We start from the raw sequence: 27,458 nt of genomic DNA on the forward strand, positions 1-27,458 counted from the left end.
TGAATGCACATATGCTCACTCGTTTGCTTGGCTAAATACGTTCACTCTCACATAGTTCAGGAACAGCTTGCAAGGGAATGATGCCACCCACAATGGGCAGGATCTTCCCATAACAAATGTCTAAGACAATTCCCCACAGGCATGCTCATCAGCCAACCCAATGAAGACATTGTCTCAGCATTCACTGAAATTCTCTTTCCAGAATTCTCTAGATTATGTCAAGCTGAAAACCAAAGGTAACCATCATAACACCTGGCCTGATATAAATACCTACCTTTTAAATGAGTAAGTAGAAAAAGAGTCACAGTATATGTCCTATTATAAAATGAAACTTGGGCTGGTGAGATGGCTCAGTGGGTAAGAGCACCCGACTGCTCTTCCGAAGGTCAGGAGTTCAAATCCCAGCAACCACATGGTGGCTCACAACCATCCGTAATGAGATCTGACTCCCTCTTCTGGAGTGTCTGAGGACAGCTACACTGTACTTACATATAATAAATAAATAAATCTTTAAAAAAAATGAAACTTAAGGTTCATTTCATAAAGGAGAAGCAAGGTATTGTATGCTCTTCCATTTACGTAAAAAAGAGCAGAAGACATATAACTCACACGCATGCTTCTATTTTGCAATTAATACTTCTGGAAAATTATTTCTGAAGAAGAGAACTGAGGACTAAGCAAGGAACACTAAGACCCATGTACATGTCCATATGCATGTAGTGTTTTTCAAAGGTATTACATGAGGCTTTGCTTTATCAATTAGAAATATATAGTATAATCCTTCATAAATCTATTCATTCTTACAGTGACTAAATAACTTATATATGTACTAAGCTATCTAAAAAATAAAGTAGAACTATTTGTTTCACAGTGCTTTCAATATGTAGAATAAATTTATACTTACTATCTTTTTTCAGTATGAACAATATGCCATAGACATACTCCCTCTATAGAATGGAAGCTTATAAAGTTTAAGGAGCCTCACTATGATTATTGGGCAGAGACAAAAAAGCTATGTAGGCCTTCTGATTCTTGGTTTGGTATTTTTCTCATTTTAACAATATTTGGTGCACAAGGCTCAAAATTAAACTTATGTTGGTGATTGCAAGAAAGCAAACATAGCTCACAATGATAAAGACAAAACTCTCAACAACACTATGAATTCTTTCATTAATTCAAGACAGTGTTCTTAGCATAAGACTCAAATATCAGATACTGTAACACAGGACACAACTGAGTCATACGACAGGCAATCTTTAGAAAGTTAGATATTTCACTGGGTGAAAATGTAGCTAACAAGATTTTATTACTACTGCTGCTCAACTAAGAACAGTTACTCAGTATATGCAGAGAGGATAAATATCTGTTGTTTCTGTCTACCAAAGGGGATAAAATGAAATACCACTTTCAGAAATATCGAATTGAAATCTATTTTCTTATAAGAGAGCTATACATGTTTGAGAAGAAGAGATTTATTTTGTAGCTGCCATCAGTTCTAGACATATGGATATGGCACAAAAGTGAATCCTTTCATCAAAAATCACTATATTTGGTTCAAAACTGTCATAAAATAAAGCAAACAGGCAACTCTGGTGTTAAAGTTTAATTCCACAGTTCAACAGATACTAAAATGAAACTTACTTTGTTAATACTAGTAGTTAATAAATAACTAAAGAAGAGTTCTTAATAAATAGTAAAACCTAAGCTTGGTTACTTGGTTATAAGCAAATACTGATGTTTGTATAACTATACAAGGGGAGACTACACAGAGTTTACACTCCTAAAGCGACTCAGAGGATACACTCTTCTGATCTCCAGAGCTAGAACTGATGTACAATACAACATAAATCCTCAGTTCATCAAGAGCTCGCTGTCTCCTTCTGCCCTCTGGCCCTTCCCACTGGCTCTTTCCTAGCCCAAATAGAATCCTTCTGCTCTAATGTCTCCTACTATACAGAAAAGAAGGAGGGAGAGAAGAAAGGAGTGAAGAGGGAATACACAGATATAGATAAGATACACAGCTATCTAGTAGATAAAACATATAGATATATGTAGCTAGATAGATACAGATAGAGGATAGACAGGCAGACAGGCAGATGATAGACAAACAGATGATTGTTACATTTAAATCTGGACCTAGCACATGAGTGAAAGCACGATACTGCTCTCCCTCATTACTCTTAGGCCCTCTCCCTCACATAAAGGCTAACTTATTTTATAATGCTATTCGTAAAACAGTGTTTAAGTAGTCATTTGGAAAAGTACATTTAAGCATTATAATTTTTATTAGTTTCAACTGACTGCAAACAGATTATTATAGATGTTAACTGAAAAAGTTAAAGAATGCAAAATTTTTACCAATACAGGTTGGAGAGAATTAACAGTGAGAACTGTTAGATGTTCTCACTGTATTCCTTCAGTGTCTATACATCTGTATTTCTTCTTTCTAATTTACTGTAAAACATTTAATTGCCATCAATTTGTGAAATGGCCTATACAATTTATAAAATATTATTTTATCATTTTTAACTACAAATAATATACAGCATTCTTTTTGAAAACCTGACACAATTTTTTCAATGAAAGTGAAGTTTTTCATTTTGGTTCGGTGTGATTTGAGATGGAGTTTCCCATGATGTCTCCAACTTGCCATCATCCAGAACAAGCCACACAAATGCTACACCTAGAGATGTATACCACCAACCACACACGGCAAAATTTTAATTTTTAATTAAAGATTTACTAAAGGCATTGTTTCAATGAGCAAATAAGAGATAACTTCTAATTACTATTTCAATTACTGAAAATAAAGTGAAGACAATAAAACAGCACTACTTCAAATTAACAAGGTAACATCCTCGCTTATAAACCATCATATAAATGGTGTAAATGAATAGGGTGAGAGTGTCAAAAGAGCAGTTTGCTTTCTTAAACTTTATTATATATTTTCTATGAAACACTGTTCATTGATAAATCTCTGACAACTTAAGAATTAAATTCTAAAGCATCACAAATTCTTCAAAGTCAGATTTTTAATATATAATTATTGGGAATAGTTATTATCTGGCAACTTGGGTAACTACTTTTTATTCTATCAAGATAGTACCAGCATAAGTTATATGTACATTAATTACTTAAAATTAATTATAGAGTATTAAAAGTTGTCAAACCATGAAGTAATGAAGTAGAAATGCCATACTCACATACAGGCAAAGAACTATGACAAACCATAACCAAAGGAAGATAATGTTCTTAAATGTCGCGTGCAAAAACAAACGTGAGCTGCCCTGAAAGAATATGTATGTCCAATAGACATCAAGAAAGAGAGAGAGAGAGAGAGAGAGAGAGAGAGAGAGAGAGAGAGAGAGAAGGAAAGGAAGGGGGAGGGAGGGAGAAGAAAGAAGCCCATAGGCCTTTGGTATATGTGCTCAGGTCCTGACAGTCAGGATGATGCTGGAAAGCACACTACAATTGGCAAAGTGATGTGTACATAGCAAAATTCAGTTTATAACAAAAGCAGCAATGATTATGATATTCAAGTATTTCATATTCATTTCTGTGTTATTACAGCTCTAAACATGGCCTATGAGAATATTTGAATTTAGTTAACACTCTATTTTCATTTTGATACATATTTATTACATTGTTTATATATTATTATTTATAAATTATATTTATTATGTATTATATATGCTACATATTAATTATTTAAGACCACATAAATGGAAAGATTATTAAAATGTTAACTATAAATTCTTTAATTATAATACCTCCATAAATGGAGTATATTGAACTGTCCAAAGAAAACAAAAAAGTATACCACAGGATTTTTTAAGCATTGTATTCCTGAAATTTTGGCCTGAATAGATTTTACTGGTAATATAAAGGGGCTGCTCTATGTACAACAGATGTTTAATAAGCTCTAGATAGTATCTACTGGTCATTGCATTACAAAAATCTACAAACTCTACCCAATGTCCCAGTGAGCAAGATTGCTCCTTAGAATAATAACCAACACAAATGATAGATATATGAAGTAGACGGATGGATAGATGGATAGATAGACAGACAGACAGACAGATAGACAGATAGATAAATGGCAGATAGATATACTGATATATACTAAGCATTAGGCAGCTAATAAAACTAAAATTAAATTGAATTTTATGTTTATAAATCTGAACAAATTAAGGATCAAAAAATTTAAGCTAAATCTATTTTTATACTGTAAAAAAATAAACACCATAAATCTTAGGCAAACAAATGTCATGGTTCTTAAGAAACAGCCAATGAATAGCTTCCCCCTTATTCTTATTTCTATCTTTAAATGATACCCTACCTTCCTGCTGTCTCCCAGGAATAAAAACAACTTCAGTCTGTTCTTTCAGTTTTGAAGACAAGAGAAGAGCTTTCTGTCCTCTGACTGTACGAGTGCTCTCCAGGTGACCTGAGGTGACTGACTGGTAAGTCTATTCTGCATTTACAAATAAGTTTAATAGGACCTGCGTGTTAACAAGAGTGATAATCTGTTACAGCAAGCCAGGGTTAGTTTCACGCTCACTTGTTACCCAGACACCTCTGCGCCTGAGGGCTCCACAGCTTACCATGGATGTGACTGACCGCGCATCTTCTTCGTAATTCACCACAGGAGGTGGCTCTTTCCCATCATTTTCCTGTACTTTTTGCTCCAGCAATGCTTTCTGTGCTGCACACTTTGCCTCAGTGCATCGCAATTGCTGGACTGACTGTTTCAACTCTTCAAGTGCCTGTTTTTGGCCCAGAAGAAGCACAATGCTACAATAGAATAAAATAAATATACATTATTTCAACTCAATGAGAAGTAAAACCATTAATGAAAAAGTGTGTATGTGTATATCTGTGTGTATCTGTGTGTCTGTGTCCGTGTGTGTGCCTGTGTATGTGTGCCTCTGTGTGTGCATCTGTGTATGTATCTGTGTATGTTCTTGTATTTGTGGATCATGTGTTCGTGTGTCTATGCAGATTACGCTTTTCTAAGTTTTCATTTTCCTCTACAGCACTCCTTCAGAATCACAATGAAAACAGATTTTAATAACAATGGATACTGGATATTTAAATTAATAAAACAGAAATCAGTCACTCAAGACAGTTTCAAATAAATTGTGGCCTATAGCACTCACTTTCTTTTATACATAAACTACCTACCACAGCAGACGTTAGGGTTAGGAACAGGCCCTGAACTGACTGAAAAAAAAAAAAAAAGGCAAAATAATATATCAATTCCAAATCTCAAGAATTCCATACTTAAGGTATTGATATGTTCCTGGGGTAAAATTAATAAAATTAGATGATGGCCTTAATATACATACACTACTACGGGTAATTATGAGATCTGTTTTGAACAGGAATAGCTAACACAGGATTCAGATCTAACCATAACGACTTGAGATTAAGTCTAGAAATCATTCTATTACAACCAACATGGAGACAGCAGATTTTTCCCAGCCCCCCCTTCAGAGAGTTGGCCCTTGAGGCTCCCCACAATGGGAATTTCAAACTACTTTTCCCATAGCAAGGCCAGCAGAGAGAAAACTAAGTGTTGGAGGGAATGGCTCTACCATACGTATATGGTACTAATATTTTAAAAGTTAAGTGCACCATGCACTGTGGTGAGTTATTAGTAGATAAGAAACAAGAGACGGGGCTGGTGAGATGGCTCAGTGGGTAAGAGCACCTGACTGCTCTTCCAAAGGTCAAAAGTTCAAATCCCAGCAACCACATGGTGGCTCACAACCATCCATAACGAGATCTGGCGCCCTCTTCTGGAGTGTCCGAGGACAGCTACAGTGTACTTACATATAATAAATAAATAAATCTTAAAAAAAAAAAAAAAAGAAACAAGAGACTGAAAATGAAGGAACCCTCCAGCATAGATAGTGAGGTGACTCATTAGACAGTGACATAACTTACTGAACAGCATCAACACATAGCCTGAATAAACACAGAGAAGACTGACCAAAGGAAGCTATTGTGTTGTATGTCTACTGACAGGGGAGATTTTGAGAACTCAGTGCTGATGTAACTGAGCAGGACACAATCTCAGTAACCACAGTAAAGAATGCTGATCTCCTCGATCGTAGTTCAGGAATTTCCGTGAGTGATGTAAAGCCTGAGGCAGGGAAGGGGTGTAGAACTTACAATTAAGAGCATTTGTAGAAGACCTAGAAATGTCCAGAAGACAGAGTGTTCTAAACATCAGAATTTAATAAATGATAACTACTATGTATATCATCATCATTCAGTAATCTGTGACCTATTTTTAAAATCTGTACAGATTTCTTGGTAAATTCATGCTGGCTTGTGTATTAGTTGGTAATTGCTTTTTTGGAATAAATTGGCAATTCCATTTCTCAGAAAATCCATTCAGAGAATGTTAATTTTAAGACATTCATTTTTGTGAGAAAAAATTGAGGAGACCCTGGAGAAGATTCTATCTACTCATACATTTTAAGCTCTGTGGGGGGTCTTTCCTAACACACACCAAAAGCAAAATACCACATCATCACAAGGGCTCTAACAATACCACCAGAGATGATTCGAAGCATGTCAGCTGACATGTCATAATGTATTTCCACATACATGCAGAAGATTTTTCAATGATTTGTCACATGCAGGCAAAATTATTTAATATACTTAAAAATAATACTCTAAAAGAACTGTTATCAATAGTCTTACATAAAGGCTAACAGAAAAACTCAAAGAAAATAGCTTAAAAAGGTTAAATGTACAGGGCAAGAGGAAGGAAAATAAGCTTTGCAATAATGAAATATGAAATGATATATAAAGGATAATAGTTGCAAAAAGTAACTGTTAACCAAATAGAAACAAAAAACATTAACTGTATTTTTAGGAACAAATTCACATAGCCTGTGAAAGCAGGCACAGAGCCTGGACAGATTCAAGACAGTCAGGTAGATTCCCCCAAGAGAGGGGGAAGTGAACAAGGGCTCACTAAATAACTAAGCTATCTGTGACTGGTAAATGTTTACAAAGGAAAAATTAGCTTTCACCAATGAAATCTCACTGGGTATACTAATGACACAACAGAGTAGGGCCAACACAAAACAAGCACAATGGTGTAGAAGAGGGTAAAATAACAGTAAGAATGTCTAAAAACGTCCTATTGTTAACTACCAACAAACTATAAAGCACACGGTCTCATGCCAGGCAATCTCAGGTCCCACATGGTCTGGGGATACGCTTCTTCACGTTCCCTTCAGAAGCCCTAAGTACTAGGAATTTAGAGGCACATACTAAATCCAAAGAATTAACTTAAAACTCTACTCTATGTTGATGAAACCAGTAATTCTATTTAGTAAAAATCCATTAGGATTCATTTATTTAGAAGTAATTTAAAAATATGAACATTTAGTATTTTTGAAGAAATGTAATTTTATCATTTTGTTATTTTCAAGTAACAAAGAATATGAAGATAATAAAGTATTAAAAAAATAAAGATAATGCTTATTCTAAAAAACAAACAGAGACTCACTATGTAGCACTGGTTGGACATTTATGACCACACCTGTCCTTAAATATAATTATCAGTTCATGTTTTAAACTAGAGCAAAAATTATTCTCATTACATATATGTATTTAGATAAGGAGATAGATATTTATTTCTACATATAAACGATAGATGACAGATGGATGGATGGATAGGTAGATATCAGATAGATAGATAGATAGATAGATAGATAGATAGATAGATAGATGATAGATAGATAGATAGATAGATGATAGATAGATAGCAGAATCTAAAGACAAGCCCAGGAAATATTAAGGGAAAAATATAAACGTATCATCTTGGAATCCTATTCAGAACATTTGTTTAGCAAAAGACATATAAATATGAAGGCAAAGTTCAAGCCACCAATTTCTGAATCAGTAAATTAGCAGTAACTATTTAGTCACAAAAGTATACTTCATATTTTAATTTTCTAATTATACCCTGAAGCTAACAATAACAATGTCACTCAGGGTAACAAAAGCTACAGGATGCGGGTCCCTAGGACTCACCCCTGAAAATCTGGCCTTGCTAACCCTTCTAACTCCTAAAAGTTCTATATGCCTTCAAGGCCTCGCTCGCTCGGCAGGAGGTGGAAGTCGGAGGCCAGCTCCACCCCTAGCTATCCGGATCTCTGTTCCAGAGTGTTCTGCCTGGGTGGGCTCAGCTACTGACTGGCGTTTACCAGGTACCGTCCCCTGGCTGAGCGGCTAGAACCTGCTGCGGGCAGCCAAACGTCCGGGCTCTACAGAGCAGCCAGCCTGCACGGCCATTAACGGTACACAGCCTCAGGCACGTGTGAGGCAGCACCGCGAACTCAAGGTGGTGAAAAGTTAAAGAAAAATCAGAATCGGAGGGATGCCAATGAGGAAGGATGAAGCCCAGCGCAAAACCTGTCAGATGTGATTACAAGAGCCCCGGAAAGACAGCTGCCAAATAAAGCTGCCCTATTAAAGGCCCCTGGTAATCTTTGAGATCTGACTTTATGTGAATTGACTCTATGTGGTAATTCAGGAAATGAGTGAGAATTACTACTAGAAAGAGTTCAGACTCAGAGACGAAAAGGCAGAGAGTAAGCAGAAGGAAAGACGGAGAATAAAAAGGGTTTCAGCAGCTGAGTGACCATACAGCAGTGCTGGCATTAGCCCTGAGCCCTGTACTCAGCCCAGCAGCACCTCAAAGATGGGCAGCGGGGGAGGGGGGAGGGTGAGGACTGGATGAGAACTGGGACAGGTATGGGGACTGACTTTGGTGGTTTTGAAGTCAATATTTTAAAAGTGAGCATAAGACCCAGTTGGGAGGAAAAGGTAAAACAGAATAGACAAAATTTCTGGGGAAATGATGGCAACACTTTACAAGTCCATGAGAAACAGGCTTAGAATAATTACACTTTACTGTAAAAGGGCACTAAGGATGGATGCCAAGGGGAAACGTGAGGAAATTTAGGTATCTAGTTCCCACAAACAAGGACAAAGCCATTTAACGCTGTAGATTTTTCTGTGATACAGAAGTTTATCTGCTGACTACAATAAGTGAGATCAGAAACTTGACAGAAGTGGAGCACATTTGAGATGCTATGACAAAAAATAAGAGCAAGTGTAGATCAGAGAGATCTAGAACATCTCCAAACCCCGGAGAGCCTTGAAAACCCAAAGCAGTTCTGGAGCATTAGAGCAGGAAGCCCATGCACTGCAGTCAGGACTAGAGATACTGCTGTAACTTCAGTCACCACAACTGACCATCAGTGAAAACAATGCACAGGATGAGTAGAGGACGAAGCTGTTAAAGCACCCTCCATGAAAACATCAGAACTTGAGTTCTGATCCCCAACACCCACAAAGTCCGCCATGCTGGTGAGCACGGTAACCTCAGTGCTACGCGTGGGCAGGGAGTCAGGACTCCTGCAGGTAACTGGTCACCAATCAACTCCAATATCCAAAATACCAACATAACAGGCTCAGGGCCTCAGTGAAGCAGTCTGAGAGGAGAGAGGGAGGGAGGGAGGGAGGGAGGGAGGGAGGGAGGGAGGGAGGGAGGGAGAAAGAGAGAGAGAGAGAGAGAGAGAGAGAGAGAGAGAGAGAGAACAGGGTAGGAAGATGACTCGATTTGTAAGCTCCTTGTACCAGCACAAGAGGTCCTGAGTTCAGTCCCCAGCACTTACAGCTCTCACAAGAACAGGTTATCGCCACTGCCCTTGGGTGCCCCCAGTGAAATGTGATAATAATATGACTTCTTTTGCTAACAGTACCACATATTTTGATCACGGAACATAGAGAAATCAAGCTGATACTGACCTGAAAGTTTCCTTTCTGCTGGATAGCAATATAAGATTTGGCGGGGGGGGGGGTTGGGGGTGTGTGTGGAAGGGGGGGGAGCTAGCAGCAGTCTGACACAGCCTGTGACCCTTATAAACTGTAATACCAACCGCCTGATAAAATGCACCCATGTGCAGTGGTGGTGTAATGCTATGGGGTGATCAACTTTCCAATCACACTTAAGACCCATCCTCCAGGAGGAAACCCATGCCTGGTAGCATCATCCAGACCATGAACCTGGAAGGTCACAGGCACTACAACTATGAGTCTGCTAAACAGGCAGAGAATTGAAGTGCCTCCTAAACACATACCATTACAGACAAGTGCGCCTCCCACTCCTCACCAAAGAAGGTTCTGAACCAGTGTGTGGTTGTTAACGCAGAGACTACCAACCAAAGTGCAGAGAACATGAATGCAGAATGCTCAGTTCTATGGGACATGCAGGTCACACACTTTCCTCCACAAAGCTCCGAGAACACTAAGTGAGGAAAGAACGTGGCAAAGCAGTGTCCTTTAGACACTCATAACCTCACAGCAGTCATGACTGACAATGTAAGACCTGCACAAGAACCAGCCATTCAACACCCCAGCATGGAGAAGGAAGGCCTGGCCCCTAGTTAAGGAAATCTGGCAACTTATGGCTGCTGAGAAAAGACAAGTCAGTTTGCTTCGGCAGTGCGGTAGGTTGTCAGTGTTCCACTGAGTGGTGCCCTCCACCTGTGTGAACACAGGCAGCACTGACTGAGTGGGTGGGGGAGGGGGAGAATAAGAGGAGGAGGAAGAGCAAGAAGAGCAGGAAGAGAAGGCAGAGAGTGAGAGAAGACAGCAAGTCAGAAGGGAGTGAGGTGGTATGGGAGGAGTCAGAAAAGAGACAACAAGTGTTGGTATGATCTAAACATACTGTACTCATCTGTATGATTACTAAAGAATAAATTAAATTTTAAAAAGCAAAACTCTAAAGCCAGGCATACAAATACCTATAATCCCACTTTCAGGGATACAGGGAATGCCTGAGGTTTGTTAGCCAGCCCATCTAGTGAACTCAACTTCCAGCCCAGTGGGAGGCCCTACCTCTAAAACTAAGGTGGAGAGCCACTGAGGAGGACAACAAACATTGAACTCCACCCTACACACACACACACACACACACACACACACACACACACATTTTTATACCAGAACACATGAGCAAGTGCACACATCTAACAACAACAACAAAGGAGAAGAAGAAATGTACTAGGACAAGTAAAATCAGAAAATCCAAGAAAATATTGTCAAGTTCGAAATCAGCAATACAAATGCCAGAAAAGCAAAGATAGCCAAGTAAATCTTAAGCTGATTTTTATATGCAAAGCAGATTAGTGTGATCTAATTAGTTTATTTGATTGCCTTTTAATACATCAACCAATTTCTAGATACTTCTCTGCCCCCTTTCTACAAAGGGATTTTAAATAAGTCTCATTTAAAACTAGATGTTGAGTAACAAAGGCAGTTGTTAACAAAGGATCCTTCATGAAACAGTTCAGACTGTTAAAACATTAAGGCATGCGGTCAGGGCACTATACAAATATAAGACCACATTTCTAGGGTATCTAAGGCTATGAGGAAACATCATGAACTAATTCAACTTGGGGAAGAAAGGGATTATTTTCATTATATTTCCAGATGACTCTAGCTTGTGTCAAGTTGACATAAAACTAACCACTAGACATCACATTTTACAGAAAGAGTTTTCCAGAGTCATGAGTTTCCATTGTTATAACATGAAAACTTCCATTTCTGGAAGGCCAAGCCCTCACTAAGCAAGCACACACTAGCCTCTAGCAAGCACTGCTGTAAATGTGCATCACTAAGCTATGCTCTCACAGGAGGTTACTCACTCAGACTTCTTTTCACAGGTCTCAAAAGACTCCTCAATCCTCTTCTCTAGCTCCAGGACGGCCGCCTCCTTGTGTAAAAGCATCTGCTGGGTCTGGGTGAGCTCTTCTGCTAAAGTCTTCAACCTGGAAAAGGGTGCATCAGTATCAATTAACACACTAAATGGCTGACTTGCACACACCCAAAGAACACAGAACAGCCCCAGTAATCTACTCTAAGGTTAAATGTCAGTTCCTTGCTTGCATTAGCCATGTTTCCAATGCTAAACACAAGCGTGGCTTTTTATTGGATGACACGGAAACATGTCATTATTCCAAGTGAGTATTTAAGAAACTCAATATAACATATGTAACCCAGAAGTCTGTGGAGTATGAGTGAGGTACACAGCTATGAATAAAGGCTGTAGGCTTTGGGCAGGGGAAGCTGGTGCTCCTGGGAAGTGTTTGTCTACAGTCAACCTTGATTCCTTTGTTTGCAGGCAGGGTTTCTCTGTGTAGCTCTGGCTCTCCTAGAACTCACTCTGTAGACCAGACTGGCCTCAAACTCAGAGATCTGTCTGCCTCTGGGGGATTAAAGGTATGCAACAACACACATGGTCAATCTTATTTCTTAAAATGGAAAAAAAAAAAAGTTGAAACATCAGGAAAGATAAAAAAGACTAAACAAAGGAGATGCATCATGTCCTAGGAAAATGTGTGCTATTGTGAAAAGATCACACTCTTTGTTTTCAGATAAACATGTATTTTCATCTGGCTTTGCCACTTATCTAAGACTTGGAAAGTTCTTCAGGGCTCTCCATCGATTTTCTCACCTGTAACTCTGCACTAAATCAGCAGCTTTATTAGCACTGATTTTACGAGAAAACAAAAGTAATACATTATATACACTGTAAGTTAACTGAATTTTGGTATGGTAAGTGGTAGTCACTGTATTTGCATATATTACCTTATTTACTCTTTGTGACAGTCTTCTATGATAAATATTATTACACTTATTTAAATAAAAGAGAGACTCAGTACTTTGGCAGTTTAAACTGGTGATAAACTATTTTGATGTTCACATATTATACTGAGAAGTATCCTTTGCATTAGATTCAATGATAATTTAGCATACAAAATTAATATTTACATGTATTCATGGGCCAAATAATTTATGGCTGTATGAAATAGATTCAGTCCTTAGTGAAAATATTTCTCCCATAAACATACACACACACACACACTTATTATATCATATTAAAATAATCTTCAGACTTTCAAAGCAAGACAATGAAAGAGGTTTGAGTAGGAAGGGCTAGCAACATGGGATAACAGCTCTTGGAAAGTGTGTCTGTCTCTTCCCAGGAAGGTAACAGTGACTACCTAGCCTCCTGTGGGTAATTCCAGATCAGACACTTCCTTGCAGGGCAGTGGTTCTCAACCTTTAAAAAAAAAAATCAGTAGCTTTTCTGTGTTATCAACAACAACCTTACTAAGGTCATAGGAACATGCCTATGTACAGTAGCATCAACAGCCAAAACATCTTAGAATAAACCTGGAAGAGATGAAAGACTACCATGGTAAAAAGTTACATCCTCTCAAGAAAGCTGTTGAGAAGACACCAGAAGTTGGAAGGGCATCTCATGTTCATGGTCAGTATAACTAGTTCTGTGAAAACAACTATCCAACAAAAGCAAGTGACAGATTAAATGCAATCCCAATCAAAATGCCCACAGCACTCTTGACACACCTAGAAAAAAGGAATCCTAAAGTTAATATGGAAGTAGAAAGGACAAAGGATACTGAAGCAATTTTGGGCAAAAGGACGATTCCTGGTGCGGTTTCCATTCCAGACGTCAGATACATTATAGAGCTATAGCAATAAAAACAACATGGCACGGACATAAAAGCAGCCATGCAGACCAATGGGATAATGAACACTTGTAACTACAACCACTTGATTGATAAAAGGGAAAAAGTACACTGGAGAAGATGCAGCACCTGCAATGAAAGGTTCTGGGGAAAGTGGACGTCATACACCAAAGAATAAAGGTAGACCCATATCTATCACCATGCACAGAAATTAGATCCATGTGGACCAAAGACCTAAACTTAAAACCTGAAACACTAAAAGTGCTAAAGAAAACATGGTCAGTGCATCTGACAAGACACAGGCATAAGGAAGGAGTTTGTAAATCCATTAACCAAGGTATTTAGGCCAACAATTGAGCAGTGAGACCTCATAAAACTAAAAGCTTCTTACGGCTAAGGAACAGAATCTTTGCCAGCCATACATCTGACAGAGGATTAATATCAGAACATACAGAGAACTCAAAAAATGCAGTTAAGGAAACAAATGACCCAGTTTAAAAAAAAAAAAAAAAAAAAAAAACTTTAAAAAAATCAGTGGCTCTAAACAGATTAATAAAAGAAAGAAAAGTGGCTAAAAAAAATTCCTAAGAAGTATTCATTTTCACAGCAATTAGGGAACCGTGAATTAAAACAACTTTGAGACTTCATCTAACCCCAGCCAGAATAGCTAGGAAAGACAAAACAGCTGAGAACAAAGGAGAAAGAGGAACCCTAATTCACCTTCCGTGGAATGCAAATTAGTACAGCCACTATGCAAATCACATGGAAGAGCCTCCAAAAAGCTAAAAGGGAAGCTACCACATGGCCCTGCTGTCCCACTGCTTTATCATATGCCCAAGGGACTTGACATCTAACTCCAGATACTTGTTCAGCAAAGTTCACAGCTGCCCTACTCACAAAAGGCAGGAAATGAACACAACCTGAATGTCCTTCACCCAACCGACAAATAAATAATGCAACTGTGATTTCACACACACACACAAATATAGTATGGAATACTATCCAGCTGTAAAGAAAACTGAAATTTGTGAGTAAACAGACAGGGTCTAGAAAAGGTTATATTGAGTGACAAAAGCCAGAAAGACAAACAGCACATGTTCTCTCGCATCTGCAGTTCCTAGATCCAAATCCTCAGATGTGCGCACACACCATGGAGTAACCACAGAAGCCAGTTCAGTATAAAGGGACTACCGGTTGGGAGGGGAAGAGTAAGACTTAAGTGAGACAGAGTAACAGGTGGGGACTCCAACTGTGAAGAGTGAGGGGAGTCAATACAGAAAGAAAAGGACAGGTGAGGGCCAAATAACACCAAGGTTGCTTGATAAAAATCTCAAAGATCATATTGTTTTATATTTACCTACCATCATTCACAATACATAGAAGTGTATTTAAAAACACACACACATACACTTTAATCTTAAAATCAGTGAAGTCACTTGGATTGACAATGATTTACCAAGAGCAATAGACTCACAAAGACCCACTACCTGGTAGAAGAAAAAAAATAAAAAACAAGTCCTTTCTCATGGTTGGTTAGCATAGTTCAAGTGACTCCTCAAACAATACAGGATGTAGTTCTCTGTTGCCTTTCTTGGGTTAGGGCTCTACTGCTGCTAAAGCCAGCATATACTTAGGACACAGGATTCAGATAGTTAGCACTGGATCTGACCAGAAAGCCCTTTTCCTGCAGCCTAGCTTCCATGGTTCCTGAACACACTATGCAAGCTGCCACGGGCAGGAAGCAATTAAACAGTCCCACCCAGATGAAACACCCAAGTTCCAGGACAATGACCAGCACAGCAAGAAATGCATAAAAGTGTGCGTCAGCCAAAGCTGTCCAGTTGAGCTTAAATCCCACCCACTATGAAAAGAACAATGTCTGGTACTAGAACCCTAGCAAACTGAGGTCATAGACCTTACAAAACAATCTACTGTCACCACTAATAATTACTGGGGGTGGGGTGGTGAAAATTAACCTCCCCTAGGGAACAGCCCTAGTTGTCCAATGCTAAGTGGTCAGCCTTGAAAACATATACACGCCAGCGACAAAATAGAACTAAGCAGCTTTTATTTACATATATTTATGTATGTACACATGGGCACATGCACATATATGACAATAATAAAGAAAAGGGCTATTATATGAAGGACGGGAAGGCATAGGAGTGGTTCAAGGGAAGGTAGCAGTGAGGAGCTGGAGGGAGGAAAGGGAAGGGGAATGTGATGTAATTCTATATCAATTTAAAACATCGTTTATGTATATTAAGTGGATAGCCTAGAGAGATGGCTCAACAGTTAAGAGAACTGGCTGCTCTTGCAAAGGACCTGGGTTCAATTCCCAGACCCACACAGCAGCTCACAACTGTTTAAAACTCTAATTTGAAGAGATCCAATACCTCACATAGACATACGTATAGGCAAAGCATCAATGCACATGAGATAAAAATACATGATCTTTTAAAAAGTGTATCTAAATATAATCTTAATTTACACCAAAATAACTTAAAATACATTTTATATATTCTGAGATGGTACATAAAACTTTTTGTGAATTACTCCTGGAAGGTAGTAATAAGGATGTTTACAAAAAGAAAAAAAATCCTGACTTTCATGTGTATCCTCTTGTAAAATTGCATAAATTTTCAACATCTACATGCATTAAATGCATTTTTTTCTAGTTATACCGGGGTTTGAACCCAGGGCCTTTGTGATGAAAGGGAAGAGGAATGCAATTATATTATAATCTCAGAAAAGAAATAAAAGACTTGTGTCATGATATGAAAAGTCCTCTAAAAAAATCCTATGATGCTACAGTTACATTTTAAAGTAATATTAGAACATGGTATTTCGGCCAATACAACCCTTCTTCCCTTTTGAAAAAAAGTCCAAAAGTCACAGTTAAAATAACAGTATTGAAATTTAATGTAACTAAAAAATAAAAATAACTTGATTGGTTGTTTATACTTTTCTAAAAATTGTGTCCAAGAATGCTCTTAAAAGTACAGCAGTGATGATTAGTGGTAAAAGGATGTTGCCATGTAACTTCTAATGAGTTGCTGTCCACAGCAGACACTTTGGAACTGTGTGTCTTTTCATACGAGTAAACCTTTAAATACTGTCCAGTTGGACTAATGTATAGCTTGGTGGTCAAGTGACTGTTTACCGTGGATATGTGTGTACATACATATTCCTAAATATAAGCTGCTCAGTCCATTGAATGTTACTTGGTGTCAGATAAACAATTGGTGTGCTCTTCCCTGGGGAGGAATACCCACTAACTACCCCTCCTGCTCCTAGCTTCCCTCAGTTGCCTATAGGTCTTTGGTAGGGTGCAGGCCTCTTGGGCTTTTCTCTGTCTACTTTGTCATATCTACTGGTGTCCCAAGATGGTTCCTAGTTAACCAAGCAGTTATAAGCTTCTAATGAACACATTCAATGAAACTCAACCATATCTACTTCCAACCCAACAAATATAACTATTTGTTTTAAACAGCTGGTTTCCTCAAACTGTCCTCCTAACATCTGCCTTCAAATTCTTTTACATTCCCCTAAAGTTTCAGGTTAGCACTTCAAAAGTATTTCTTGAACACAACCTGACATTTTAGTTGCTTCCAACTAGAGGCCTAATGTAATATTCTGCCATCTAAGTCATTAACGAAATAGTCCACAGTACCTAACTCAGCCATCTGAAATCCATTTTCTCTTCTTATTTTGACACAATGGGCATGAATTGATAACAAAAATGAAATGCTGTAGTACAGTAGTGTGTACAGCAGTCAAAATGGCACTGTGATTGTGTAGTGACAAGCAGCAGAGGCCACCTATGCTGGCTGTCACAGCACAACTACCTGACTGCTGCTCTGAAATCACCCAAAGATGACAAATCTCATGTGATATTTATGTGCTGCAAAAGATGGTGCTTTTGATATTTTCAACATTTTAAAATATTAATGCCATTCTTAGTTCATTGGCTGTAAAAGACAGGTAACAAAATGGATTTGATTCTGAGGTTCTGTAACTAGATTGCTAACTTGGACTCTACAAGATCCAAAACAATTACCTTTCTACACAGAGAATTACTATCACCCAGTGAAAAGAATACATTTATGTTCCATTATAAAAGTTAAACAGATTCTAATTTCTCCTTGAAAATTATTGGAAAACACAAAGTCTTGGATTTAGGTCTTACTTTAGATCACAGGATTTAGCATTTTATAAAATCTTGTATAATTTTAATATGGCACATTGATAGGTGCTGACATACTAAGGACACTCCACTAAAGATTAGAAAATATCACCAAAAGAAATATATGTCTTATCATCCTGCTGACATCCAGAATTACTTGTGGATGGGCATATGAATGTTCTCATTGTTTGGAAATCACTTCTAATCTAATTTGCTACAAACAACTGTGTCTTCCTTCCCTCTCTGATAAGAGGTAATGCCACATGAGAGAGTGAGCGGGACTGCCTTCCAGCTCCTGCCTCGACTTCCCTAGTTGATGAATCATAACCTGCACTTATTAAACTAAACAAACCCTCCTTACTCAAAGTTGCTGTCAGTTGGAGTATTTGTTACAGCTACAGAAAGCAAACTAGAAGAGTGGAAAACTTCTTGCCTACCATAAATGAGCCCTCAATTTGACCCTTAGCACTATACAACCCATACACATAAATATACAAACACGAGTGTGTCTATCTTCAACTCATTTCCTGAATAAATAATGTTCAGTAAAGTGTAAATAAAGGAATTAAATTTATTACATATCACAGATTTATTATCTTTAATTCATTGGGTATGGGGAGGGTAACTGCTTTATCATCAAATAACAGTGATTTGTTGAGATAATGATTCTAATTATACTCTGAAAATCAATAAAACAAAGTATTCGTCAACAAAATCTCTGCTCACAAGCACTTAACAGGTAGTTATTTTTAATATTACCACACTATAGTCCAGCATTTATATATTCATTTTATTTGCTATTCATTAAAATGATCAACTTTACTGCTGACTTGAGAATATTAATCATATAATCTTAAATATATCAGGATGTATCTTGAGGATATCATCCTTAGTGAGGTAACCCATCACAAAAGAAGTCATTAGATATGCACTCACTGATAAGTGGATATTAGCCCAGAAACATTGAACACCCAAGATACAATTTGCAAAACACAAGAAAATCAAGAAGAGGGAAGACCAATGGGTAGATACTTCATTCCTCCTTAGAATAAGGAACAAAATACCCATGAAAGGAGTTACAGAGACAAAGTTTGGAGCTAAGACGAAAGGATGGACTATCTAGAAACTACCCCACCAGGGGATCCATCCCATAATGAGCCACCAAACCCAGACACTATCACTTATGCCAGAAAGATTTTGCTGAAGGGACCCTGTTATAGCTGTCGTGTATGAGGCTATGCCAGTGCCTGGCAAATACAGAAGTGGATGCTCACAGTCATCTATAAGATGGAACACAGGGCCCCCTATGGAGAAGCTGGAGAAAGCACCCAAGGAGCTGAAGGGGTCTGCAACCCTATAGATGGAACAACAATATGAACTCATATCTCTAGCTGCATTTTTAGCAGAAGATGGCCTAGTCAGCCATCACAGGGAAGAGAGGCCCCTTGGTATTGCAAACTTTATATGCCCCGGTACAGGGGAATACTAGGGCCAAGAAGAGGGAGTGGGTGAGTAGGGGAGCAAGGCAGAGGGAGGGTATAGGGAACTTTCGGGATAGCATTTGAAATGTCTATAAAGAAAATATCTGATAAAAATAAATAAATATTAAAAAAGACTTTGATGAATACATAAGGTACTCGGGAAAAGGTAGTGATAACAAAACCTCAGGAGTCATGAATGCTTTGTTAACATGCAGCATGTGAATTCAGCGGGGTGCCATGCCCCAGTAACTTCTACCAATCGTATCAGCAGTAAGCACTCTCCCTCAAGCACATTTCAACACTATTGAAATTGCTGCCAGAAATTCTTTCTTCTAAGAGGCTGTCCTTGACATGACAGATGCTTAACTCCATCCCTGCCTAAGGTTCCCAGCTGTCAAATGTCCCTGGAGGACAAAATCAGCCCAGATAAGAACTACTAGTTTATAGCTGGCTAAGACTGAAAATATTCATGGCCAAATCAAGCCAGTCTCAAATAGAACATCCTGTGGAACAGCAAAGCTGCTGCTAGAAAAGCTTCTCTAACATAGGAGACCGCAGGCCTTCAACTCCCTCATCACTGATGCAGAGGAGCCCAGGCCTTCAACTCCCTCATCACTGATGCAGAGGAGCCCAGGCCTTCAATTCCCTCAACAGTAATCAGTCCTCTGTGATTCACAAGGCTTCATCACAAATAGGTGTTTGGAAGAGCATGTGTTAGTTCCTTTAATTCTATGCCCCCTTTAAATATTTCAACCCCTTTCTAAGAACTAATCCTATAATCCCCCCATAATAGTCTACCTGTACCTGTAGTATTTCTGAATAATAGATTAATTATATTTATAAGAACTTTTGTATGAGTCACTAAAGGAAAAAATTTGAACAAGTAAAATAATATACCATGCACAATACTGACAAATGAATAAATACTTTTTCTACCTTCAACTCCAACACAAGGATAAACACATAAAATGCTTATTTACAAATGTTTCTAATCCTTGAACAAAATCATGAGATAACTTAAACTCATGTTTTCACAAATCAAAAAGTACTTTTAATTGCCTTTAGAGTTTGAAGAGGACTAAAAAAAAAAGTCAGGATCTCTCAAAACCCCACCAAGTTTATACACAAAAACAATAAGGCAATGAAGCTGACTGAATCATTTATAATAGAATATAGCCTTGCTTCAAGAAAAAAGAATTCAATCAAGAGTAAGACTGTAAGCTAAGGCCATGATAGCAATGACTCCTACCTCTCAAGTTTAGTGTCTACATTTCCAAAATGGCTCTGCCACTAAGTATTGAAAATAAAACAAAATTAAAAGTATATATAAAAATTTAAAAGGATAAATATTATTCTCATATAATAGCAACTAGCGGAAAAATTAATGAAACATCATAGAAAAGTTCAATTTTTTTTAAAATTAGTGATAATGGTAAGGAAACATAATATATTTCTAAAAATGTGTCATCTGGGGCTGAGCTGGCTCAATGGGTAAAGGCAAGAGCACTTGTTGTGTGAGGCACGTGAGGCCTGAGTTCCATCACAAGCACCCACATGGAAAAGCTCACAGAACAGCACACCCTATGTTCCCAGCATTGAGAGTAGAGATAGGTGAATTCCCAACGCTGACAGCCAGCACTCCTGGCCTCATCAGTAAGCTTCCAGCTCAGTGAGAGACTCTACCTGAGGACAGTAAGGATGAGAACACTAAAGGAGCACGCGCAAGGGCCTGCTCTGGCCTCTGCGTAGGAATGGACCCCACACCACACATAGACAGCACACAGCACAAACAAACATGCATACAAGACACACAACATACACACAAGAAATACATCAATCTGACAAAACTTACTTTTTATTACTTACAAAATTTGAGGAATTTAATGCTGATGAAATACAATAACTATAAAGCAATAATAACACTCATTTTACACTGTTATGATTTTCTAAGTACTTACATTACTTGCAAACTGTCTGCTGTTAAATTATTCCACATGATCTCATTTGCCTGAAGATTTTCATTTTCTTCTAATAGGGAAGTATCAAATTCGATTTCTTGTTCTTTAGCAGCTGTTGTTCTAGTAAAGTATGCCAAATAATTCTAATCAATAATAGTATACTATCATAATCTATCTCAGTGCATACCAAAGGCAAAATATTCACTATTAGTCAAAATTATGCTAACAAAGTTTACATAGCAGAGTAATTTAGAGAAAACCCTATGAAAGACCTAGTCATGTAGCCTGCACCTTGGTTTCTTCATCTGTAGAATATGCATGCACACCTTAGTCATCCCCATCACAATGTTTTAAAATACAAAACAAGATGCAAGCAAGTGACAGTAACTGGTGACCATGTAAGTATCATTCATTATATAAATGTTAAGAAAATACAATTTCATAGGTTAAATATGGATTTAAACAACGGCATGTCAATTGAAATAAATCTTAAATATAGTTTTATAAATTAGTTATCAAGTTTAGGGCAGTCTTTAATAAATAAACAAAAATAAACTCATAAAATAAACTTAGCTCTAATAAAAGCATTTTATGTTTATTAAATTTCTATTATGAAAAACAATATATTCATAAATAGCTTAAAAGGTAGGAAACTATCATACCTGTGAACATCTATGAAATTATTATATTCGGTGCTAGGGTCTATCTGATCAACAGACATTTGAATCTCTTTATGGACATTCACTATTTCCTCTGTAACAAGGCTGGTTATCTGGCTATAGTCATCAAATATACCTTTTCTGAAAAGCAAAAATAACATTTTACATTTTAGTGTTTTATTAAGAGACACAGACTCAGAAAGCATTTAGAATAATAAACACAGACAATGTAATATCAGTCTTTACGAGTGGTGGTTTCATGCACTGCCTCATTTCCTACAATAGGGCATGAAGGGGCTATGCAATTATGCAGTAATTTAATTCACCATTACCTATTTAAATATGTACTTCGTGGCCAAAAGGCAGGGCTGGGCAGCATTAACAATACTCTATTACTCACTACTTTTATGGAAACACTTTTGAGCCTTTTGTTTGTTCTGTTTTGTTTTGGTTTTCAACACAGGGATTCTGTGTGTGACTGTTTCTTTTCTAGTGTGTGACACTCCTCAAATGCACCTTAGCCCTGGAGATACGGGTATTATTTAGTTAAGCTTCAACTTCGGTGGCATCTGTCTCTTCTCCTGAACTCCAGAATGCAGCAAAATCATCAAGAAAGGAAGCGAATTCTGTCACACTGACGAGATCCCCTGCTTTTAAGGATTGTGGTTTATAAATATTGATTATTACTGGCTTCAAAGCAAATATGGGCAAATAAGCCTATTCTGCATATACCTATATAAATGTAAAGCAGGGTTTGCCTGTTTCTGTTTCTATTTCTATTTCTAAAATAACTATTTATGAATCAAAATCATTACTTACAAGTCTCCCTTGAATATTACTTCAATTACTATAAGTTTTTTGTTTGCTTGCTTGGTCGGTTGGCTGGTTTTTGAGATGGGGTCTTATTATGTAGCTCTGGCTGGCCTGAAACTTGCTATGTAGACCAAGGTGCTTCAAATTCACAAAAACCCTGTGCTCACACATGTCTCCGAGTGCTTAGACACACCCAACTAACTTCTTTGTTTTAACAGAAAAATAGTGTTAGGAACAAACACATTTCAAATTAATCAGGAAAAAAAAATACCCACACACATTTTCAGTGAAAATAAAATGAATTTAAATATTTGCACAATGCAAAGCCAGAAGATAAAGAAAGTGAAGTCCATCAAATGTGGCTCATCATTGCCAGCTCTCCTAAATACAGGACAGAATATATGTGCTTATTAACTGCAATGCACTGTTAATTAGTTAAAGGTAAGAAAGTCCACTTACACTTACATTCCCAAGCACAAAGCAGTGTGCTCTTATATACAGCAGACCTTCAATAAACATGAGTGGATCTTAAACTCATAGAGGAAAAGAAGGGGAAGCTATCGATAAGCTTCCAAATAGTTCTCTCCGTGAAGCTTCTGAAAAGGAGTTTAAATGCCCAGCCCTCGGGAGGCAAGTCCTGACTTAAACACGGAGCTGACTGGAGCAGCAGAGTCAGTAACAAACACAGAGGTCTATCCTCAGCATGCCAGGGGCAGAGCACAACTGAAGGAACAAGAAGTAAACGGCTCTGAGGAGCCCAGTGGTCTCAGCCATAAGGAGGCTTCTGACACAAATGTGTAGCTGCGGCAGAAATGCCGAGTCGTGCTCTGAGGGGATCTTAGGATAAACAGGAAATGTATCTTACAGTGCTTTTATCATTTCTTCTTGCATCTTTTGCACGGAGTCCAGCAGCAGAGGAAGTGTGGTATCATAGTACTGGCTCTGATGGAGCTGCGCCCCCTTCAGTGCCAACACATACTGGTTATGCAGCATATGCAGCTTCATTGTAGCTTTGTCATAGCGCTCCTTGGCCTTTTCCGTTTCCTTCCCTGAGGAAAACATGGAAGACAGCAGAGAGCTGAGTTTTATCCTCACTATATGCAATCCACACTGAGTTGTTACGTTATTTCCCACGCTCAATGGCGAATCAAGTCTGCTGACTGTGTGTATCGAGTGCTATGCCAAGTCCTAACGGTCAGTGCTCAACACCGAAGTTCCTGTGCAGCAAGTGCTAGGTAAATCAACGTCAGAACACATAACTAAGTACACACATAAAATCCTTCTCAGCTCCAAAGGAGCTTACAGCAAACTGGAACAGCTGCTCACATGAGACTGTGGAAGTAGGAAAAGCATGCAAACACTAACGTTTAAACCTGTGTCAATAAAGACAAGAGTAATCTGAGGAGGCTTTGAGAAAACAAATCTAAAAGATGCACATGTACATTAAAGAGTAACAAAGGCTGGGCCAGCACCCTGAGCAGACCCTTGGGCGCAAACTCTGCAGCCAGCCCCACAACACCCAGAGGCAGCTCCACTCCCAGGCACTCTAACGTGCCGAGGATCAGAGAATCACAGGATCCCAGGAGTTTGGTCACACCAGGATCTCAAGGTCCCAAAGGCAGCTTGATTTCCAGGAGCTCTGACACACCCAGGAACTCAGGATCACAGAATCCCAGAATCACAAGATCATAGAGACAGCTTGACTCAGGAGTTCTGACACAACCAGAATCACAGGAAGGACACGCTCCAGTCAGACATAGCCAGGGCAGGTAGCACTAGAGATAGCCAGATGGTGGGAGGCAAGTATAAGAACATAAGCAACAGAAACCAAGGTTACTTGGCATCATCAGAAGCCAATTCTCCCACCATAGCAAGTCCTAGATACCCCAACACACTGGAAAAGCAAGATCTAAAGATCTTCAAATCTAAAATCACTTCTCATGATGATGATAGAGGACATTAAGAAGGACACAAATAACTCCCTTAAAGAAATACAGGAGAATACAAGTAAACAGCTAGAAGCCCTTAAAGAGGAAACACAAAAATCCCTTAAAGGGTTACAGGAAAAGAACAATCAAACAAGCAAAGGAAAGGAACAAAACCATCCAGGATCTAAAACTGGAACTAGAAACTATAAAGAAATCACAAAGAGAGACAACTCTGGAATTAGAAAACCTAGGGAAAAAGTTAGGAGTCATAGATGGAACCATTACCAACAGACTACAAGACATAGAAGAGAGAATCTCAGATGCAGAAGATTCCATAGAGGACATGGGCACAACAATCAAAGAAAATGCAAATTGCAAAAAGATCCTAACTCAAAACATCCAGGAAATCCAGGACACAATGAGAATACCAAACCTAAGAATAATAGGTATAGAAGAGAGTGAAGATTCCCATCTTAAAGGGCCAGTAAATATCTTCAACAAAATTATAGAAGAAAATTTCCCAAACCTAAAGAAAGCAATACCCATGAACATACAAGAAGCCTACAGAACTCCAAATAGACTCAACCAGAAAAGAAATTCCTGCTGTCACATAATAATCAAAACACCAAATGCACTAAACAAAGAAAAAATTTTAAAAGCAGTAAGGGAAAAAGGTCAAGTAATATATAAAGGCAGACCTATCAGAATTACACCAGAATTCTTGCCAGAGACTATGAAAGCTAGAAGATCCTGGGCAGATATCATACAGACCCTAAGAGAACACAAAGGCCAGCCCAGGCTACTATACCCAGCAAAACTCTCAATCACCACAGACAGAGAAAAAAAGATATTCCATGACAAAACCAAATTTACACAATATCTTTCCACAAATCCAGCCCTACAAAGGATAATAGATGAAAAATACCAACACAAGGAGTGAAACCACAGACAAAGAAAACAAGATATTCCATGACAAAACCAAATTTACACAATATCTTTCCACAAATCCAGCCCTACAAAGGATAATAGATGAAAAACACCAACACAAGGAGTGAAACTACATCCTAGAAGAAGCAAGAAAACAATCTTTCAACAACCCCACATAAACATAATTCCACCTAACAAGAAAATTAACAGGAAGTAACAATCACTTTTCCTTAATATTTCTTAATATGAAAATTAATATTACCAACATATCCTAATCTATTGAAATTCAAAAATATGTCAAATTAGAAATTTGCTGGCTGTCATCCCATGGTCTCTCTAATTTGGTAATGGGAGAAGTAGGTCCAATATTGTACTTACACTTTCTGCTTGTTTTTGCATGACAGGGTCTTACTTTGTGCCACATAATGGCCTTGAAATAATGCTTCTCATATCTCAGCCTATTAGTAGGATTATTTATTTGATGTTCTTATACTATACTATGGTTTTCAGAACAGCTTACATATTTCAAAATTATTCATATAGCCAAAAGAAATGTAGACAATTAATTTGGGAGGTGGCTTGTAAGAGAACAGCAGAGTGAGACTGAAGGCTTTGCTTGATATTTATAATTATTGTATCAATTCTGAAGAAGAGGACTTTATAAGTTACTCTTATTCTGAGATGAATGCTTTTCAAAATCATCACAGCCAATGAACCAGAATTTTACCCTCACCTAACGTCTGTTCTGCCCTCCAAGCAGAGCCATTGTTCATTGAAATGGTTGATGAATGACTTCATTGGATAGACCATCTTAATACACACATCATTTCTTAAGTGAATGTAACCTGTTCCCTACAGGCTAAGAATGATAACAATCACTCAAGTCAAATAGCTTTGACCGTAACAGGAAATCTGTATCCAAAAATTATGCCTACAATTCATTCCTTGGCACAGCAGAACTGTCAACTCTTAGCTTATCTACTATGGAGGTAAAATCTTTTGGTGATGTGAGGGACATTCAAGTAAGCCTTATTACAATGAACTCCAATGTCCAAAAACTGTTCTTATTTTGTGTTTGTACTACAGTACAAACTCTACTAAGTACTTAAGCTCTACTAAAAACAAAGCAAATAAACAAACAAAAAGACTGTATCTATTCATGTTCATTAAAAAAAACTAATAGTGATATACTATTTTAAAATATCATACAGTTAATATATTTGTAGTTATTTAAAATTTATATTGAGAAAAATGTACATATTTTCAGTATTGCTGTAGACAAACATCTACATAAGACTGTTCAATTGATTGTTGTTTTATATCAAACAACTTTTATAATACTCATTTTTATTGTTACAATATTTTATAAATTATTGCAGGGTTTGAAGGGGGGCTTCTCCAGGAGGAGTTGGGGTACAAAAGGGAAAGAAGAATGTGATATAAGTCTATTTATTCAAAATATGTTTATTTAAATGTTAACAAATTCAGATAAATTGAAACTATGTATTTTTTCATCATAATGCAATAAAACTTAAATCAAAGGAAAAAAAATGATTAACAAAGATGAAGAGACAATACAGCCTTTCTCACTGTATTACCAAGGGGACACTTCTGCCCTAGGTGACAGGAGTCCTTGATGAAGACCATGATCAAATGGAGTGCTGAAGAAGACTTGGAAAGAAATCCATGTTACTGAGGGAGGCAAGAGAAAAAGGAAAGTTCAGGAAATGAAGAAAGTCACCTTTGGAGGTAGGACAACCAGACTTGCCAATCAAGCACAGAAAGATAATGAAGAAGACGTCTGAGAGATACTGCTAATGCCATGAATCAAAAATGCCTTGTGATAGGGCACTGGTGGCACATGCATTAAATCCCAGCACCCAGGAGGCAGAAGCAAAGGGATTTCTGAGTTCTAGG

The 27,458-nt window shown here is 37.9% G+C and overlaps 1 protein-coding gene across 7 annotated transcripts in view; it reads right to left on the bottom strand.

Annotated features, from left to right (window-relative positions):
• Fer (FER tyrosine kinase) overlaps positions 1-27,458 on the bottom strand; it is a 279,057-nt gene that overhangs the window by 200,226 nt on the left and 51,373 nt on the right. For 4 of the 7 annotated variants that reach the window (XM_029470883.1, XM_021186574.2, XM_029470881.2 and 1 more), the window contains 5 exons: positions 23,552-23,735; positions 21,877-22,014; positions 21,215-21,334; positions 11,742-11,864; positions 4,605-4,794 (listed from right to left, as the gene is read on the bottom strand). In XM_029470883.1, coding sequence (XP_029326743.1) covers positions 4,605-4,794; positions 11,742-11,864; positions 21,215-21,334; positions 21,877-22,014; positions 23,552-23,735 — 755 coding nt within the window. Of the gene's footprint in view, positions 1-4,339; positions 4,465-4,604; positions 4,795-11,741; positions 11,865-21,214; positions 21,335-21,876; positions 22,015-23,551; positions 23,736-27,458 lie in introns of those variants that run through there. The other 3 variants (XM_085833133.1, XM_085833131.1, XM_085833132.1) reach the window with 2 other exon arrangements.

This window comes from Mus caroli, unplaced genomic scaffold (genome assembly GCF_978045245.1).
Source record: "Mus caroli unplaced genomic scaffold, Mus_caroli_1 scaffold_18, whole genome shotgun sequence".
NCBI lineage: Eukaryota > Metazoa > Chordata > Mammalia > Rodentia > Muridae > Mus > Mus caroli.